The following is a 21,382-nucleotide window of genomic DNA, read 5'->3' as shown; positions in this document are numbered from 1 at the left end:
ACAGAAGAGAAAATGTAAAGAAAAAAGAAAGGTTCACTTTGTTCATTTTGGTGGTGCTGGAAGACAAATCACCATGAATGTGTTACTGACAAGACAGTAAGTAATGAAGGAGAAAGAAAATGTGTATTTCTTCAACTCCTGTTTTGTTTCTGTCTTCTGTCTCAAGGATGATTATAGGAATGAAGAAGATAGACCAAACCCCAGTAAGAGGGAATTGACATCCCAGATGTATGAAGAGATCCTGCAATGTTTTTGTATTCTGTATGAGTTCGTATCTTCTAAGCTAGGTGAATTATATCCCAGGAAGATGAGAGCACTTGTGAGATGCCTGAAAGACAGGTATGATTTAAAGATTTTAAAAACGAGGAACATTGGAAACTAGATAGCTAAATGTTATACTCCCTTTCTTTAAAAAGGAAAAAGAAAATAGACTTTGCCAATAACAAATGGGAGGTAGCACAGTATTACAGAAAAAACCCGAGGGCTTTGGATTAAAATAGCTTAAATTCTACCTTTGCCACTTGTTAACTTTGTGACTCTGAGCAATGAACTTACTTCTTTCTGGGTTTTAGTTTCTCCTGCTTTAAAATGGAGGATAAAAAATATTAATATCTGTCTTACAAGGTAACTGGGAGGAAATGGGGTACCATACACCAAGTACTTCATATATTAAATGCAAACAGTAAATATTCAACAAATTAATTCTTCCTTTAGTGAACCTGACATGGATCCTGGTCAAGATTCTAGAATAAGCCATGAACGCTTATGTAGTTTCACTAAGAATAGACAACATCAGACCCACCTCATATCTTTCTTTTATGTAGGGTAACTGGATAGGCAAGTCAGGTGTGTCTAGATTATGAAGTTGGTGACACAACCTTCCCCACTCTCCTCTTCCAACCAAGTCCATTTGTATCTCCAGATTTATGTGGGTAATAAAAATCCTTGTGGGGAAAAACTCACTTGGCATTCATGACAAGAGATTTACTGAGCTTGGGTGGGAGGAGGTGAGGGAGTGGTACATGAAAAAGAAACTGAAGCCAAATTATAAGGAATGGCAGAGTGGTTTCTGAGAAATAATTCATCCTACAGGAAGAAACAGAATAAGCTGTATTTAACAACAGAGATTGGGTGGGTGGTGGGGTGGAGGGGTGGGGAGGGAAAATCAAGGCCTGGGCAAAGTGTGGTGATTATCATTTGAATCTGTTCTGATTCAAACCTGGCAGTATGTAAAAGCAATGGGAGAAAAAGGCTTAGGACAAAATTAAAAGAGCTGTTCCCCTCTGGTAGGTGCTAGAGAAATGGACAATGATATTAGGAAGATATACAGAAAGTTAGACAAGTGAAGTTAAAATTTCTTGCTTGTGTCACCATTAAATAAGTTTTGAAAAACAACGTATCCCCTTCACATTTTAGGCTGACACCTAACATTTGTCATCATAAATAACTGCAAAGAATATACTAATGATTTCTGACTTATTATACACAATAACGTTTAACATAAAACTGTTACATCATTTTAAATCTATATAGTAGAATCTAAATAACATAGCAAATTGACACTCATTATCATTATTTAAAAAAATTAACAAATGCTTCAACAATTAGAAATTCTAATGTTCCTTTTTGTCCTTGAATTCCTTTCCACATCTCCCACAATAATTATGACCCAATGTAATATATTTTAATATATAATTCTCCATATCAAAAAATAAATATATGTAAATACAAATTAGTGTATTTTATTTCCTGTGACAATATGTCTTTAAGTTTTAAAATATTGTTCTGGTTTGATTTATCATCACAATTATTAGTATAAAATTGATCAAAACAATATATGTTATCTTTATTAAAATACTAAAAGTAAAAATATTTTATTGGAAAGGTATGAGACACATGGAAATTTAAAAAAAAAAATTTTTAATTAAATTTCCATCTGTCTCATACCTTTCCAGTAAATTTTTCTTTTACTGTTAGTATTTTAATGAAGATAAATATTACTTACTGCTAGAATGAGAAATATTAGTTACTGCTAGAATGAGAAGGGTCAGAATTAATTTTATTCCTGTTTTCTATTTTCCTTTTTTTGGAAACTGAAAACCACCTGACATGCAAACATATTTGATATTCCCAAGTTCCCCACAGTGTTACTTAGATTTCATATTACAACACTGATTGGAAACTTGAGGTTTTAATCCCAGGCCTTTGATTTGTAAATTGTGAAAAGGGAGGAAAGAAAAAAGAAATTGCTTGAGAGGTTCTGTTCTTAGGCAGATGAATAGTAAGCAATATGACCTATAGAAGTTTAGGATCTGTAAAATGATTCCCTTAAGGGGTGGCTGGATGGATGGCTCAGATGGTTAGAGCACGAGCTCTAAGGTTGCCGGTTCGATTCCCACATGGGCCAGTGAGCTGTGCCCTCCACAACTAGATTGAAGACACTGAGCTGCCGCTGAACTTCCAGAGGGGCGGCCGGATGGCTCAGTTGGATAGAGCACAGAGCTCTCAACAACAAGGTTGCCAGTTCAATTCCTACATGGGACGGTGGGCTGTGCCCCCTGCAACTAAAGATTGAAAACAGCAACTGGACTTGGAGCTGAGCTGCGCCCTCCACAACTAGATTGAAGGATAAACTACTTGGAGCTGATGGGCCCTGAAGAAACACACTGTCCCACAATATTCCCCACTAAAAATAAAATAAAATAAAAATAAACTGTTCACATGTCAATGTGATCTGTGACACGCAGCCTGTGTGTACCCAGGAATATGTGTAACTCAGCTTAAAAGCTGCTCAGATACATGCTAAAAGCTAAAATGCTAAAAGCTCACATATATTAAGCCTTACTATGTGCCAACTGTGCTAGTGCTAAACTCTTTACATATGTGCTATCTCATCTGATCCTTACAATAACCACATCACAGATGAGACAACAAGGGTAAAGAACCTTCCTGCAAGTTTCACAGCTAGTAAGAGGCAGCATATGGATTGGAACACAGACTGTCAAGCTTAACAACTAACTAATATTGGTGAATTCAGTTTGGGACACTCCAGTTTGGGACATTCCTAGTTCAGGAGGCCTGCACGATACTGGTTACTACTGCTGAGCTCGGTGCTCTAACCATAGCTCTATCTCCAATGTTTTTTAAGTGATTAAAAATGTATAGTATGTGTGGTTGATAAATATGCAAATGGCATAAAACTGGAAGAAACAACCAAATTAGCATCCCCCCAAATCCTAACAAATTACAGCAAAAGACTAATTCTAACATGATGAAATACAACACAGACAAGTATGTGACAACTGTATAACAAACTCATTCCATGCCCATCTCCTTATTTGTATCAAGAAACCAACACTACCAATAGAGAATCGAAGAGATGGGACTCAGTGGCAGTGTGAGTGCAAGACATGGGGATCTCAGCTGACAAAAAGCTCAGTATGTTTCAAGAATATGGGGTGACAGTCAGCACCTAACGTGAGATTTGGCTGCACTTACGAAAAGGGAAAGGAGTTACTTATTGTCTGCTTTCTTCTTGGTCAGACCACCCTCAACTCTGCATGTTACCCTGAGAAAACGGAGGTACAGCTGATCATATGAGGAGCAGCTGAGGAGGGCATTGTGAAGTGTGATTTTCATTGGGCAAAGTCTGGAGGATATGGGGAGGAAAGCAGGACAAAAGCAACTTGCTTCATACAGTAAAGGGCTATCATGTTAAAGAGGGATTAGATTTGTTCTCTATGGACCAAAGAGGCTTAGGAAGGAAGACAGATATGCAGTCATGAGGAGGAAAATCTTTCTAAAGATCAAGTCAGGTCATTTTACAGATGAAATGGATGGTCTTGGGAGGTCATGAGTCCGTCACTAAGAGGTATAGTACATAGAAAATAAATGGGGTGCACTGTGTACTTCATACACTCTGAAGCTAATGTGGTTTCTCCCTGGTCATCTTCCTGTGATGGCAAAATCAATGCACACTGTGTGTGTGTGTGTGTGTGTGTGTGTGTGTGTGTGTGTGTTGGTTGGGGTGGATTCCAAACATTAGCCAAGAGGTTGAAGCATATAACCTTTAAGGTTTCTATCAATCCTCAGAATTTCTTAATAATTCGAATAATTTTCTAAAATAGCCAAGGCTTAAATGTGTACACAAACAGTGCTGTTTCAAGAACACTGGCAGGATCCCCTGGGGCAAAATTACTACACAGAATTTTGAATAGATTAGGTTTATAACCAAGAACATCGTCAGGATGTGCATAAACTATTACCGATCCTTTGATTCCTTTGTTGCTGCTGTGAAAATCACTCCACTGAAATCTCCTTAGAAGAACCTACCATTTCTAAGTTGTCTCAGAGTGATGCAAAGGTTACTGCCCATCACCTTAAAGGTTACTGTCCATCAATTTTATAATGCACAAATAAGCGTGACGGTGTCCTTTTCTGCAGCCGTAACAATTTAGAAACAGGATGATTTTAAACTTTTTTTTAAAGTAAAATAAGCTGGAACTTCAATGACCACAATCGTATTACCTGAGTAAGAGCTAAGTTTCCCCCAGTATACGTCAGTATACATATTTGCTGACAAGAACACACAGCAATGTGCCGACCAGGCACACTTCTCCTAGGGGAAGTCAGTGCTTTTCATGTGGACCCCCTTCTTTATTCCACAGGCCCCAAATTTGATCTTACCTTGCACTGAAAATCAGATCCTTCATATTTCATACACCCTGAAGTTAATGTGGTTTCTCCCTGGTCATCTTCTTCTATGATGGCAAAGCAATGCCCATTAGTTCTAAAAGAAAAAAACAAACAAAAAATTAAAAACTACAAAAACCCAAAATATCTAACTTCATATCAGAATGTACTAATTAAATCTGAGTTTGAATGGGACCAGATACTGATGGGATTTTTTAAATTAGAATTATATTCACATGTGATTTTTTGGCAAATTGCATGGGTTTTAAGACAAATGAAAGCTGTCACATCAGAACTAACCTAAAGGTCCAGTAAGAACCCTAGGAAGGTAGAAAAGGATTTCTATTAAACAAGTCCTCCAAATATGAATTATTAGGCAACTTCTCGCTAATTAGTCTCGTGACCGCAGAAAGCTCATTTGAACAATTCTATGAAATCACCGTAATTTTTAAAAATATACTTAAAAATAACTTTTTTTTTAATCCATAAGATTTTCAGTATTCACCTACTTTATACAATGATAAATAAAAACAAACTTTCCTGTGAAACATAAAAACAGATTCAATGACAAAGTATATTTGGGAAGAACAGACTGACTAAGATCCTGAGAGGCACTTTTCATTAAACATAAAAAAGGAGAGACCTTTTGGATAGCTGATTTTTCAAAAAATTTGCATAAATGTATTTGCATTTAATGAAATTTTATAATTTTAATAATAGTATGCAGGAGTTTTTCCCCTAATATATTCATTTAGACTGTAATGGATAGAAAAAAACTTCTATTAATAAAAGCTTTCTGTGTGCCCCTTATTGTTCATATCAGTAAGTGTACTGCTTCTACTTCAAAAAATCTTTCACGATTATTCATTTTTTATTAAGGAAAAAATGTTAATTGTAGGGTGAAATTCTGTTAAAATTGATGATTTAGTTATATTCCAGATTACTCAGCCACTAGCAAATACCCTACACATATCGGGCAGGCGCTGCAGACAAGAATTTTGGCAAGAAGTTACCTGATGACATAGTGGGGAGCATTCCCCTATGACAGATCACCTGTCTGTCAGAGGCAGTATGTCACAATAAAGACAACCACCACCAGAGGACAAACACATTTAAGATGTGAGGAACTATCATATAATTTCAAGATTTTACACATAATCATTTATGCTTTACTTCTGGTCATATTCAAAGATAGTACAACAGTTAGGAAAAGTATAAAAGAAGACATTGATTATTACCTTTATAAAAGGTAATTATTAATTACCTCATCAATTAATTGACTGATGACACTGAGTTGTTCAAGGAATTCTTTTTTTGGTCAATTAAACCAATTCTTCAAATATGGAATAGAATTACATGATCATATACAAATGTGTTGAATAACTAACATAAAATTAAGTAGAAAAATTAAAATGGTTATAGAAATCATATTTAGATTGGGGAGTTTGCTTGTAAGAAGATAACATAAAATTACTGTAATTAAATATTCAGCCAATTTAGAATTAATTACAAGGTTTTAATGGAATTTTCATGTTTTCTTTTTGGTAATCTCAAAGTTTTCTATAATGAGTATCAATAACTTTATGACAAAAAGATTAAATAAACTCAAAATGTTAAACAAACAGCAGATTCCTTTTATCTCGTTTAACAAGCTACATTACAATGTTATTCTAAGAAAGTAACTTAATAGTAATAAATGTTCCTATATACAGTACAAAAAGCTTTTTGGCTCTTTGGAAAGACAGGATATAAAGTTAAGGGAAAAAAAACAAACCTTAGACAATGTAAACAATTCTTAAAATAGCACTAAGTGCAAAAAGACAGCATGAAGTTCTTACATGCACGTGTTATTAATAGCATCCTCCGGGCAGTGTCCTGAGCAGTAGCACTTTAGAAAAGGCAAGGTGTCCTCTGGTGCTAAGGTTACTCCATTTTCTGACTTCTGCTGGTCGGAGTCTGATTTCATCCCAGTACCATGGAGCATACTGTCTAGATTCTGCCCTGTAATCACATAGGAAATTTGTAAATGAACCATTTCTGAAAAGTTAATTCTTTGATTTTAGTTTTCAATGAGGAAAAGCTTCTAAGTTTTCTTATCACAGTAATTGTAGCTAATGTGTTTCTTTAATTAAAAATAAATTTCACACAACAGACATTTATTAATAACCTATTATATTATACACAGAATTACTATGCCATATAAAGTTGAAGGCAACAAAGGAACAAGACAAACAAAGAAACAAAAACTCATAGACACAGGCAACAATTTCGTGGTTACCAGAGGGTAAGGGGGATGGGGAGGATGGCAGAAGAGGGTAAAGGGGTCAAATATACAGTGATGGAAGGAGAACTGACTGGGTGGTGAGCACACAATGTGATATATTGATGATGTATTATAGAATTGTACACTTGAAAACTAGTTTTGTTGACCATTGTCACCCCAATAAATTTTAATTAAGAAAAAAAAAATTACTATCCCAGATATTGTGGGATATATGGAGGTGACTATGTCACAATTTTTACACTAGTGAAATACTAACAAGAGTGGCACAAGGAAGAATATGGTCCTAGCTTTTAAGAAAGGTACGTTGAAGCAATTTCAGGGAAGGCTGAGATTGCTTCCAATCATTGAAACAGACAAATTATGTTTCTTTTCTTATAACTCTTTAGTTCAAAACTTGTGACTAGCTTTAAAAAAGTAAGTCCTTTATTTGTGCCTCTGTGTGGAAGTGGAGTTACTAAGCTTCTTGCTTTGGACTTTAACTGCTTAAGTAAGGTAATTGTGAGAGCACGGCGACTAATCACGTTATCTGGTGCCTTTTATCTTAAGGTCATTGGTTCAAATGCAGACTATGCTGCCAGAAACTGAAGGTTATTCTTGCATTAGTCTAGTAGCTTCAAATGACAGATACTGTCATATTTGGTACTGAATCTTTCAGGCTGAAAGTAGAACAGAACTAAAACAATGTTTTAGTAATTCCTTCCTCTGGTCTGAAGCAGCTGAAATTGACCAGGCTATTGTTTGTAGGGTTGATCTCAAGGGAATAAAATGCAGAGCCAAATAAGTAGGAAGTTAAGAGAATTGGGTATGTATTTAATTACAAATGTTAATTAAGTGGTTCAAGCCTTAATAATGTGGACGTGACTTTAAATTTAGCCATACTGGTGAGAAGAACTATTGAAAAGAAAAAAAATAACACATATATACACATTGATAACAGGAAAAGAATGTGCTGCTAAATTTTAACGATTCCATACCTTGAATTTTAATAATCTTCAGTTAATCCTCTAAATTACTACAAAACTTAAAGACCTCATTTATAGGAAGAATGTCAACTGTGATGGGGCAGGAAGGGAAGAAATCACTGAGCTGGAAATGAAGAGACCTCGAGTTTGGTCTACCATGGTTCTACAGTAGTTTAGCTAGCTGGATGATCATGGATAAGCCCTGTCTCTTCTCTAGGCATGATTTACTCAATAAGACCGTAGGACTAAAGGATATCTGAGGTCTCTTAATAGCTTTAAAATTCTATTACAGTAACAGAAAGAAGTATCAATTCAGCTACAGAGAACAAATGGCAATATATCCCATGCAATTGACTTTTCAAAAATCTAATGATACATAGAAAAAGCAGTATAGTGTGGAAGAAATAACAGTAAAAATAAAGTCAAGGCAAGGGTTCAAGTCCCGATTATGTCCACAGATAAGTTACTCTCTGAACCTCAGTACTTAATTAAAAATGGTAATAATACCTGCCCAATTCAAACCAAGAGACTATACAAATCAAATGAATGTATAATAAAAGGCTTAATTAAATATAAAATAGTATGCAAATGAAAATATTACTAAGAACTGATATATTAAAAAATCACTGATACCTAAAAAATTCAAAGTTATGTGATGGTTAGTACATATAACTTCCTAGAAAATTATTTGAATTTAGGAGATAAAAATCTTCATACAATAATTTGCATCTGGGATTTATATCATCTCAAATATTTATTTAACAAAGCACTAATTAGAGGCTTACTATGTGTAGGCAAGGTTTTGAATTCTGGAAACTGATCTCGTCTTTGAGAAACTTGGAACCAGGCAAAGAGGGGAGGAGCGACAAGCACAAAAATAAACACAATGTGAAGTGATATAATACAAAGGTGCTATGTAAATAAAGGAGCCAGTAACACAAACTCATCCGAGGGTGTCAAAAGCAATGAAATCTGAGGCACACCTTGAAGTTGTAAGATTCACCAGGCAGAGGCAAAGACACATACCTCGCAACGCCCCCCTGCACTCCCTCCCTGGGTAACGGCACCATTTAAACCATCTCCATGGTTTAAACGAATCTTTTTGTTGATGGTTCCTTGATTTATCTATCCCTCCAGCCTTGACTTGCTTAAGTATCTCAAAATTAACTTGTCTAAAATGGAACTCGTTTCTTTTCTCCTCAAACCTGGTCCTCAAGGCTTCTGACTCCACCTCCACAATAAACTTCCAGCTCCACTGCTATCACCTGTGCCCATTATATCATGCCACTTCCAAGATAAGAATCTCCACACTGATCTCTCCACTACAGTTCTTGGCCTCCCCAATCCATTTCCCACTTAGCAGTCAGTTATCTTATAAACATAAATCGGATCCCGTCATTCCCTTACTTAAAAGCAATTAATGGCTTCATATGCACTCAGAACAAAATCCAACATCCTTCACTGTGCCTACTGAGGCCCAGCAGGCTTTGGACCTGATGTGTCTCTCCAACACCAACTCCCAGCACCTCCTCTCCTCATGCTCAGGCACACTGGCCTCCTGTCAGTTCCCAGAACATGCCAATGTCTTTCTATGCACAAGTCCTGTATTTAAAAAGTATAAAATTAAGAGGCCTGGGTGGGCTGGGGCTGCAGGTTATATTTCAAAACACATGCAAAAAATATTTAATAGCTTATATGCTTAGAAACACACACACACACACACAAATAAATATATAAATACAGAGACAAAGAGCTGAAAGATACAAGTGACTATACGCAGGGACATTTATACCATGCTCCTTTGTCATTAATAGCAACTTTTAGCATCAATGATTTTATTAGACTCATTCCTGGCTAAACAATTTTCCTACTTCCCCAGCAATCCATAGTGCCTTCCTTTGTATCTAAAAGAAGAACCCCTCCCCCATCCTTAAGATAAAACATCTACAATAAGAATCAGAAGGTAAAAGACAGAAGAGTTGGAGACTAATGGGATAGCAAGGCATTGCATGTGCGAGGTAATCAACAACAGTGGTTCCCATTAATCCGTGTGCAGTGAGCAGTGACTACTGAAGGTGTTTCCAAGTCTTCCTTCCTCGACTGGGAGCTTAGCTAGTACTTATCCTACTTGTTCTTCATCATTCCATACTGGGTATGTTGGGCATCGATAAGTTCTCTTTCAGCTGCACACTGCTGGATCATGAAGTGTCACATCTGGATCTGATGGAGGAGGATACACACTACCCAGAAGTCCTGGATTAGTAGCTGAGTGCACTAAGGGATGAAACTCTGGGTTATGAATCCCTTTGAGGAGAAACTGAGTATTTCACACTAACATCAGCATTTTTAGTAGATGCATGTGAGAGGGGTGTGTATGGTGTTAGGTAGACAAATGTGGTGGTCTACAACAGATACTTTAGTTATTCTACTCCCCTTTATCTTGCTGGCAACACCCACCACACACACAAGCACACACACGCATGAATGCACTTTTTTTGTTGAAGTGTTTGCCCCTCCTTCACGTTGATTCAGGGAAGCACAGCCCTACCCTCAGTAGAGACAATTGTCTGTCTAATCTAACAATTTTAGTTCCAATCCCCCTACCATTGTTTACATAAGAGCATGTAATAAATTCTGCCCAATACAATTAGAAGGAAGTCTGTTGGGGGGAGAGTGGGGGAGGTGCCTGGGGAAACATTTCTTTACCAAGTAAAGAGACATACATCCCTCTTCCTCCACTGAATACCGCCAACTTGAAGCCAATACATCTGCATGTGATGTCTGTCCCCTCAGCAGCCAGCGTGGCCATGAAGTGCATTAACCTGTGGCTACATTGCTATGCAGAGGACAGCACCATGAAATAGAGAAAGAATGTGATGAGCCAAAGAATTAACTAACTGGAGTGCCCGTATGTTCAGAGTTTTTGATGTGTGATATTACATTTTCCTTATTGTTTAAGCTTTTGTTTATTTTGGGTTTTTGTTACTTATAGCTGAAAACATCTTAATTAATAAAGGAGAGAAAAGCTGTTCCAGACCCTTTTAGTTGCCCAATGGATATCTGTTTTCTCCATCTGCTTAGCTAACAGAACTCTGATTTTGTCTGGGGGGAAATGTGTCCAGCCCTAGGGAATGGATTTAAGATAGTAACCTAAGCTGACTGTGACAATCCTATTTCGCAGTTTTCCAGTAGCTCTAGCAACTGTCTTGGTTTAACCAATAAAACAAGATAAAGTCCGGGCATTAGTTTCTGGGGACACTTTTGCTTTCCTGATATATAAAGTCCAGCTGGCGCAAGTGCTGGCCCTTCTGCCAGTTTTCCTTCCTCCAATGCAAATAATAGTAGCCATTTTGTAACCAAGAGGGTAAAGGTAAGAAAATTACAGAGATATCAACCTTGATACTACTCAACTACTGAATGAACACCAGAAAATATCTACTATGTAAAAAAATAAATGTCTGTATGTTTAAGTCACTGTTTGTTGGGCAATTTTTACTTAAAGCTAAAATCCATTTAAAAAATTTGTGACCAAGTCAAAAACAAGGACTAAATATTTATCAGATGTTAATATCTATCAGATGTTAATATCGGACCACTCATTCTTCTGTTACTTGAGTAACAGAATTACATTTATCTCAATGTAAAAGCACTTCAATCTATATTGTTAACATTCGATGCTCAAAATATTCCTGTTTATGTTTAGGATAATTGCTACTACTTCTATTTTTCTAACAAGGAAACCAAGGTACAGAAAAATTTACTTTCCCAAGACATAATTCAAGATAAAGTTGGAACTAAAGTCACAGTTATTTCCATTAACACTACTCTGTAATCCTTCTTAGTAATCACTCAGAAATAACATTTTTCCTACATTGGTTCTAGTTCTTTCTTTTCTTTAAGAGCAAATATTTTTATCTTACCATTTGAAGCAACTACAAACTAATGTGTTTTGAAAGGAAATACAACAAATTTTGCTGTTTATCAGATAAATTCTTACTAAGATTTTTCGCTTATGTGTGATAATTACCAATTTATTTTATCTAAAAAAGATCATTATAGAACAACTTGAATCAGGGTGGGGAATGAGAATCTTGTATCACATTACCTCTGTGTGATCGATATAGATTTAAAAATTTTTTAATACCAAATAGAGATTCCCTGGGAGTGAGGTAGCAAATATAAATGTTACTATTAATTTAACTCATCTTCAAAACTATGATAGCTTTGGTTGATGCTAATCAACAGGCATGTAACAGTAGATACCAAAATAAAGGTGTTTTATTAAATAATGTAAGTTTCATTTTAAAAGTGGCCTTTTGCAAGAGGGCTCTGTATTCTGAGCATGGTAATAATAATAAAGGGTATTTATACCTAAGAAAAAATACAAAGAAGCTACAGAATTCATTATTATGTTCATTCTTTAAAGTGAAAAATGACAAAAGATGTATGTTGTTAATCATACTTCTTCGTGTTAGTAGACATTAATCCATTATCACTGTGAACAAAACATTATGAAAGAGCAATCTGTAAAGTCATAAATTTAAGATAAATCAGATGTCCAATAAGTTCTACCTAAAATCCTTTTGCAAAACAGTACTCTCTCTTCAGTTTAAAATATTGTTCTAATTAAACCATACAGGAAAAGTTCATGTGCAAATACAGTCCACCTGATCCTAAGAGTTGCACGATAACTTCCTGTTGGGGAGTTCTAAGCTGTGAATACACAGTAGTAAAACTACAATACTGGTCATAAATAAAACTTTGAGTACTTTATGAAGAAATTTTAGTATTCAGTACACACAAGTGCCATTTATATTTCTGAAGTCTTTTAACAACAATGGAATGATTTTTTAAATTATTCATATTTGTTCCTCATTGTATTTTAAAGGAGATAGGAATTTTAAGGCTAAGTCTTGAGTACCTACTACCCTGTGCCTTAGCAGGTCAGGTACTGTATTTTATACTTTCTTTATCTCATTTAATCCTTACACAACGCCTATGTTACAGATAAGGGGATAGGTTCAGAGAGGCTGAGATTTTACAAGTACTTGAAAATGTTTCTATCACAGTCAAGTTCAAAAATTATTTGGCATATTTGGTTTTTGCCTCTTTACTTAAAAAATTATGCTGCTATACTGGGCCTCACTGTTCAAAAAGCGACATGAGTTGAAAGAGCAATTTTAAGAATGAGTACTTTTTAATATACAGAAATAAATTATTTGAAAGATACAGGATTGCTTAAATGAACACTGGGTTACCTTGAACATGAGAAATGATGAACAGATAGGCTCCCAATAGTATGATGTAAATATATAGCTGAGTCATTGTTCAATTTTAATGTTTCGTGTACACTGGCACCTGGTCTTGTTATGTCACTAATTTAAATGACTTTTATTCAATGAGCTTTTCTTGTAAAAGGTCTCAATCACTTGACAATGACTCCAACTTCCACTGCTTTCTCCTGACTCCTGAAAGATAAACATATGAAGAAGGTAATGAATATGACTGAATGCTGAGAAGGTTTTCAAAAACAAAGAGAGGAAAACAAATGCACAAACATAACTTTAAACAATGAAATATATTTTTAAAGATTAAAGCTATATTTGTTTTTCTAAAAAAGGCACTGTAATGCAAAAACTTAAAATAATTTAGTAATAGGTTATTACCTCTCATGACCTTAGATTAATCATCTGTAAAACAAGGTAAGTGCACTAAATAATAGTCTTTTCTGGCTGCTGTAATTACTTTGTTATTACCAAGAAAAATTCTAAGTATGTTAAGAATAAAACAAAAAAAGTTGAATTTAAAATAGTAAACTATTCATTAATAATCTTCCAAGTCTTAGATGTGATAAAAATATCTTGAATCTTTCCAATAAATAATTTATTCTATGGATAGAAGAAAAAGCCTACCTAGAAAATCACACATTTAAGTATGCTGTATACTTTATCATTAAAGCAAAACTAACAGAAATGTATCTTAAATAAAATTATTTTCCTAAAATACTGCAAATCTGACTTTATTAGGATAAAACTGAGCTTTTAATGATCAATGATGGGAAATATAAGCTCTCCAATTAAGGCTCAGCAATTATAAAAGTTAAATAGGTAAGAGAAAAAAAGGCTAGTTTGTACAAAGGTGCATATAATTCTGTTTCCCCCATCCTATTGGCTCAGGCATTCTGATTTTATTGACTTCAGCCTGAATATTCCTGAATTAAAAATATTTTATTCATTTACGACACAACTACCCCTGGCATAACTTCTACCATAAATAACCTGAGCTTTCTATTTTATCTACTTAAGAATTTCTGATGTTAATTAGAACTCCAAAGGCACTTCCAGTATTAAGGAAATAAGGTTTACAGTGAGATGTCATTTATATTATACATTTTATATAGGGCTTATTTCTAAAATCTCTATAATTTCTCACGTCCCTACTATAAAATTAACGTGCTTCCCATCTACATAATGCTGAACGAATAAGATGCAAAGTCTAAGATAATTACAGAAATACATCTATAATATGACAATAGCATTTTTTGGGAAAACTTGACTTTATACAATTATGATTCTAGGGATGCTTGTTCCAGGTTTCAAATTCAAAAGGAACTTCCAATATATGTCCAGTCCTAGCTCTCTTTCCTTCTATTTGCCTAGTAAATATCTCGCATAGGATTGTACTCCACCTGCGTAAATCAAACTCATTAACTGTCCTTCTCACTGCAGACCTGCCTCTTCTCCCTCCACTTGCCATCACAGTGAGGGGTGGCACTCTCTGACCAGCCACGCACGCATACCAAAAACCCTGGCCTTGTTTCTGCCTCCCTCTAGCTCTCACCCCCTCACAATATTTTCCCTTATTTACTCATTCACTCACTTATTCACCAACAGCATTGTTTGAGTTCATATTACAGATAAGTCCTGGAAAAAAAACACTGTTCCCCAATAATCCCCTAAAAATTAAAAAAATAGTAAGTTACTCCCTGGATTACTCTGTCTGCTGGGTGCAGCATGAGGTCCTGGGGTACACAGGCGTTTAGGAAAAAAAAAAGAAGATATGATTCCAGAGTCCAGATGTTAACTGCTACCCTATACTGATTGCCTTGCTAGATATTTTATGTATATTATATAACGTAAACTATACATTGTTAAGTATTTTAGAGGGCCTGCAACAGAGCAGATGCTCAATATAACTTCCCTCATCTCATACATGTTTATGACACAACTTGCCAACCGGGCACAGGAAGTAACAGGTGCTACCCATGACAATCCCATCTGCAAGAAATTGTTATAGACTAAAAAACCATAGTAACTTATACGGAGAACAGCTATCAGCCAAAGAAAGGCTAAAGGTACAATGGTTTCAAATGTCTCATTTGTAAGCTAACAAGGGAAATCCCTAATCTTTAGAAGAAAAATGGGTTTAGCTGATTACAAGCTCATTACGCATCAGCGCTTATGATAAATTGCTAAGACATGATGGCAATCTCATTGAGAATTGATTGAAGCACACTGCATACTCAAAGACGTTAAGGACCCATCTTACTTTATTTCACCTGGTCAGGCCTCTTAAACACTTTGAAGAAGAATGACAGGAATGCAAAGGACAGAGAAATGATTATACTTGAGATACAGCAGAAAGAACCAGGGTCTTAGTGTGAATGCACCTCTGTCAAGGACACAGCAGGCAGAATGGAAACAAGAAGAGACAAATTAAATGACTCATCAGATTCCTTCCAACTCTGAAGTCCTGTGTGTTCTTGCCATTGCCTATTAATTTATTTACTAAATATTTGTTAAGTGCTTATTATATGCATGATTCTGTTATTAGATACCAAGAATATAGTGATGAAAGCAAAATAGACTCAGCTTTCACGAAGTTCAGAGTCATTAAACAAGACAATTGAGATATTCAGATATCAAACAAGGCAATACAAATGATGTTCAAAACTTGTAGTACATGCAAAGAAAGAAAAGTGCTAAGTCCTGATGGGACATGGGGTAGTGATCTAATCGAAGCTAGATGGAGAGGTTGACGGAAATAATGATGAAAAGTGACATTTAAGTTGAGATCTGAAGAATAAAAGAGTTAGCCATGTAAATAAAGGGAGGGGTGTGTGTGTGTGGAGGGTTAGGCATAAGAACGGCCTGTGCAAAGATCCTGAGGCACGGAGGAGCAAAGTTAGGAAGTGTTGAGAATGAGGGCTTGTGTGGTGGGAGACGAGGATGAAGAGACAAAAGACAAGGCCCAGGTCAAGCAAGATCACATGAAGGAGGTGAAATCTTAGAGGGATGGGAAGGCAGTTTTCTGACTTCTATGTAATGGACTGCAGAGGACAAAAACAGAAGAAAATTGACCCGTGAGAAGGATACTGTCATTCAGAAGAGGGGAAATGGCAGTTAAGATTGGGGCGGGGGGCGGGGTACAGAGGATGCATTCAAAATATACTTCACTCTTTGTCTTTGTCTCCAAAACTGTTTCTGATTAGTTCATTCACTTATTCTTTTCTTTAGATTCCGCAAATAAGTGAGATCATATGGTACTTTCTCTGTCTGACTTATTTCACTTAACATAACATAATGAGGAAAAACTGAGGGTTGCTAGATGGGCGGGAGGGGTGGGGGGTGGGGGGGAAGGTGAGGGGATTGGAGGGCAGTCGGTGACCACAAGATGGCCACGGGGTTTGAAAATTAATCTGGGGAACGTAATTTAGTGGTTACCAGAGAGTAAGGGGGGTGGCGGGTGGGAGATGAGGGTAAGGGGGATCAAATATATGGTGATGGAAGGGGAACTGACTCTGGGTGGTGAACACACAGTGTAATTTATGGATGATGTGATACAGAATTGCACACCTGAAATCTATGTAATTTTACTAACAATTGTCACCCCAATAAATTAAAAAAAAAATATATACTTCACAAAAACACTCGACAGGACTTGTAATGGACTAGATGTCGGGGAGTGCGGAGTCAAAGATCCCTCCATTTCCAGCGTAAGCAATTACTGAAGTGAGGACAAGTGGATTTTTAAAGGAGTGAGGAGAAGAGATCAAGGGTTCAATTTTGGACATTTGAGATTACCCAAAGGGAACATCTAATGGGCATTTGGTTCTGAAGCTTAAAGGAAACATTTGGGACTGAAGATATAAATCTGTTATGTCAACAGCATAGACATATTTAAAGCTACGGCTCTGTATGAGATGGCCTTTTAAGAATGAAAAGAGGAAAGGGCCCCAGAACACCAACATTCACTTAACAATTGGATTAATGAAAGCATTAACACCACATGTATTTATTTGGCATTCACTGGTAAAATAAATTCATGGTCCAGAATTCATCATGAACAATATTAATGTAGTTTATATTACCACAGCTGGAATATAAACTACTGTTCACAAGTGATATATTTTTTTCACAGTTAAAAAAAAATCTAGAACCATCCAACTAAGCCCCTGGTGGATTTCCGAGCCTCAGAAAATGTATGAGATAATAACTATTGGCTGTTTTAAACTGCTAAGTTTTGGGGTATTTTGTTGGGCAGCAGCAGACAGCCTTCATTGCTATAATACAGTCATTATGAGAAATGTGCTGAAAACATAAAAATCTAATCACTGTAAGTTACTGCACAGTAAACCAAAGACACAAGTCTGGGAAGCATAGTCAAGTCAGAATATAACAATAAAAATATAAGATAAACAGTCTAAAAGAACTAACTAGATTATATAACTGACATCTTTCTTTCAAAGGAGTAAACAAAAGTATGCTCTTTGTTTTAAAATTATATCAACAAGTAAGGCTCATTTGGGGGAGGGGGGGCGGGACACGGGGACTGTCCCTAGTTCTATACTATATACTGTTATATATGGATTCCATAAAGATGACATAAGTTTTCTATTCTAGGTAAAGGCACTTTTCATATAATATCCTGGCAAATTTAAGAGTGAATTCAGATATCCATCTATTGGTTTTGTGGGGGTCAGGAGTGAGGGTCCCCAGAATGTGTCACGCAGACATGCAGATTATTTAGAGCTGAAAACAATTAAAGCCCAACAAACTCAAGAAGAGTGTGTGTGTGTGTGTGTGTGTGTGTGTGTGTGTGTGTTTACTTTCCTCTTACCTGTCTAAAGAGATTCAGACAGAAAAACTTGCTTCGGGAAGAGAACCTCAGCATATTCACCGTAGCACATATGAATTAAGTGTGGCAGATAGATAGGATCCAAGCAAAAATTTGTTCTAGGTTCCCCTTCTGTGTCTCACTGTTTCTGGGTGGCCCTGCAAGAATTTGTTTCCCAAATGTTAGCTCTTTCCCATCTACCTGTAAATTGCCTACCTCGCCCTTAGTCCAAAATGACATATATACCTGATTTTGCCTCACTGTCTTTGAAGTTTTCATGCTTATGTGAATTCCCCCTGTGAATGTATTAAAATTTGATTTTCTCCTATTAATCAGCTGTATGCCTTTTGAATTATTCGACCTGTCAGAAGAACTAACGGGTAAGGGGAAAGTTTCCCCAGTCCTAACAGTTTCAAATATCAGCTCTAGTATTTATTTGCTATGTAATTTTGGGGAAATTACTCAAGCTATCTTGATAGGTCTCGGTTTCCATAGGCACAAAACGGGGATATTACTAACCCAAATGAGTTAGTACCTTGAACCTCAGTATTAAACATAAGTGACAGGTGTCAGTTGTTACTGTTGTGATTATTGTCATTAATAATATAAACACTGATGGTTTTCCCTCTATTTTTCCCATCATATTAACTGTTTCTATAATTATAGCAAAACAGTAACCTTATTTTGCAACCATTCTTGAAACTGAGTATTTCATAATTTTAACATCTGAAAATAAAATATATTTTTTAAAATCCTAGAATTCATCAGAATTTTTATATTAAATTTTAAAATATCTAAGCTTGCAATGTTAAGAATGTAAGGAAATACAGACATTTGAAATGCTGCATAATCAAAATTTTAAAATGATGCTGGCACTTAAAAGCTATTATTAAATAGTCCAAATAGGCATCTAAATAAATTTCCTTCACTATATACACAGATTGGTGCAGTCTCGTCTTCAGGAAAATAACACTACGGCAAAGTTACTCAGTAAAATATAATTTCTTTTTAAATAAAAAAATGTGAAAGCTTTGCAAACGGTAAGAAGGCTGAACCAAAAGTTTAATCAGAATTTAAAAAAAAACCACACACACACACACACACACACACACACACACACACACACAAAAAAAACAGGAAAAGGCTGAAGTCAGCTGAAAAAACAGACTAAGGTCATTCTTTCCTCTTCCCATTAAGCCCCCAGCCTTAATTTTTTACTTTCTACTCATGAGGTTTGGGAATTCCAACACGCTGGCCTGCTGCCAAGTCCATCAAGCAGTAAGGAGAAGACCCCTCCAGAGGTCCTTCCCCCCCCCGCCAGGCAGCTCCAGGCGCCGGGTCTGACAAGCTTTCTGAGAATGCCTAGACTCACTGCAGACTTTCTGGCTCCACAGCCATTGTTTGCATGGCTGTTTTGCTCCTTATCCAGAGCTTGGATTAACATAAGAATATTGTCCTTTCCTTTAACCAGCAACTCATCCATTCCTTCCCCATTTCTAACTTCCACCCTCATCAGTCCCTGAACTAACATATACACATATGACTGGAGCAACACTGCTCACGGTTATTTTTATGTCAGTGTAAAAAACAATCTCACCCAAATCTAAACATAAACCCTTAAGGAAACAACATGCTTAGAGAGTTTCGGGAGTGTGTCTGCAGTCATAAACAGGAATCTCACCAAAAAGCCTGCCTTGGAGTCCATGCTGTGGGAACTTGTGATAGGTGAGATTCATAATGAGGTCTTTGGAAAGTCTGAAAAAGGAGCAAAGAAAACCAACCACCTAGCTAAATCCTTTCTAAAGACATTTCCTACTGCCATGTCTTCACCACCTAGAGGTCACTAATTTCATCATCACCCCCAAAATTACTTTCCACTACACTTTACCTTTCCCCAGCACTCAGTTATTTACTCAAAACAAATTTAACACATTTAACCTTTGTATTTCTGCTTAATCACCCCTTCTTCATTCAAACCCTTTCATTTTTCTTCTGTGCCTAGAGACTACCGTCCCCAACACAAGTGTAAATTCTTCTGTGGATGAATAAAGGGGTTCTATGGAAAGTAACCTCACGGGGTGATCCGATCATAAATTCCTCACTAGGCAGGTCACGGTGGGTAGTCTGCCCCAGGCCTACAGTAGTGAAAGGTGTGAAGCCAGCCCTGCCCATTGTTTCCGTGCATCTAGGTTAACACATCTTTGAAAGGAGTCTTAACCTCAAGAAAGCACAGAATTTTAACTATCCTGTAATCCAATCCCCCGCCTTGCTTGTTCCCACCTCCACGTAATCTTACGTTTCCTCCTTAATTTCAAATGCATAAAAGGAGCTGCAAAACTTATTCTCTGGAGCATTTGAGATCTTCCATACATCGTCAGTTTGACTCAAATAAAATCTTATAAAAATTCTCTACAGGTTTGGCTGTATCTTATGTCAACACTTCCAAAAACAGAGAGGCAAGACAAACTAGTATGGCATTATATATACTTGATGCATTTATATGTTTTATATCCCTCACTTGGGGTGTCTCAGTATTAGATGCACAATAAATGCTTCTGGGTTTATTAAAAAATGTGGAGATAATCTATTTTCAAAACACCATTCAACTTTGTACTACAATTTCCCTAACCTTAAGTTTCTCTGAAGCTTTTTTGCTTAACTGCATTAAACAAAAAAACCTCACAAATAATTAGAACTACATGATTCTATATAGCAATTTATGGCACATCTGTGCTCAGAAGAGATTCTTAATGCCAGCTATTAATTGAGGGACTTTGGGTGTTATTCTTCACTCTCCTCTGGAATAAGCACAAATGACCAAAACCAGGTAAAGTCAACCAGTGGTTGCAGAAGTGCCTGGGAGGGAACAGTGTTTGGTCATCCTTACAGGTGTATCACAGGTAATGGTAAACAATACTGCCTGTGTTTCTGCACAGTATGTTTTATATTTTTTTCTTTATTAAATTTATTGGAGTGACACTGGTTAATAAAAATTATATAGGTTTCAAGTGTACATTTCTATAATACATCATCTGTATATCACATTGTGTGTTTACCACCCAGAGTCAGTTCCTCCATCACTACATATTTGACCCCCTCTTCCCTCTTCTACCATTCCCCCTTGCCCCTTACCCTCTTGTAACCACTAAACTGTTGTCTGTGTCTATGAGTTTTTGTTTCTTTATCCTGTTCGTTTGTTGCTTTCAGTTTTATATCCCACATATGAATGAAGTCATATAGTTCTCGACTTTTTCTGTCTGACTTATTTTGCTTAGCACGATAATCTCAAGACCTATCCATGTTGTTGCAAATGGCACTATTTCATCTT

General features: G+C 36.3%; 1 protein-coding gene across 1 annotated transcript in view; it reads right to left on the bottom strand.

The window, feature by feature from the left end:
* The window catches only part of BMPR1A (bone morphogenetic protein receptor type 1A), a 138,916-nt gene that overhangs the window by 24,693 nt on the left and 92,841 nt on the right, over window positions 1-21,382 (bottom strand). Inside the window, exons 3-5 of the mRNA XM_033130700.1 lie at window positions 13,197-13,406; window positions 6,531-6,693; window positions 4,687-4,789 (exon numbers count right to left, since the gene is read on the bottom strand). Of these exons, the coding sequence (XP_032986591.1) occupies window positions 4,687-4,789; window positions 6,531-6,693; window positions 13,197-13,263 (333 nt within the window). The 5' untranslated portion in view covers window positions 13,264-13,406. The remainder of the gene's footprint in view (window positions 1-4,686; window positions 4,790-6,530; window positions 6,694-13,196; window positions 13,407-21,382) is intronic.

Source organism: Rhinolophus ferrumequinum, chromosome 16 (assembly GCF_004115265.2).
Source record: "Rhinolophus ferrumequinum isolate MPI-CBG mRhiFer1 chromosome 16, mRhiFer1_v1.p, whole genome shotgun sequence".
Classification (NCBI taxonomy): domain Eukaryota; kingdom Metazoa; phylum Chordata; class Mammalia; order Chiroptera; family Rhinolophidae; genus Rhinolophus; species Rhinolophus ferrumequinum.
Note: the sequence above shows the minus strand (reverse complement) of the source record. Positions and strands in the feature narration are given on the sequence as shown.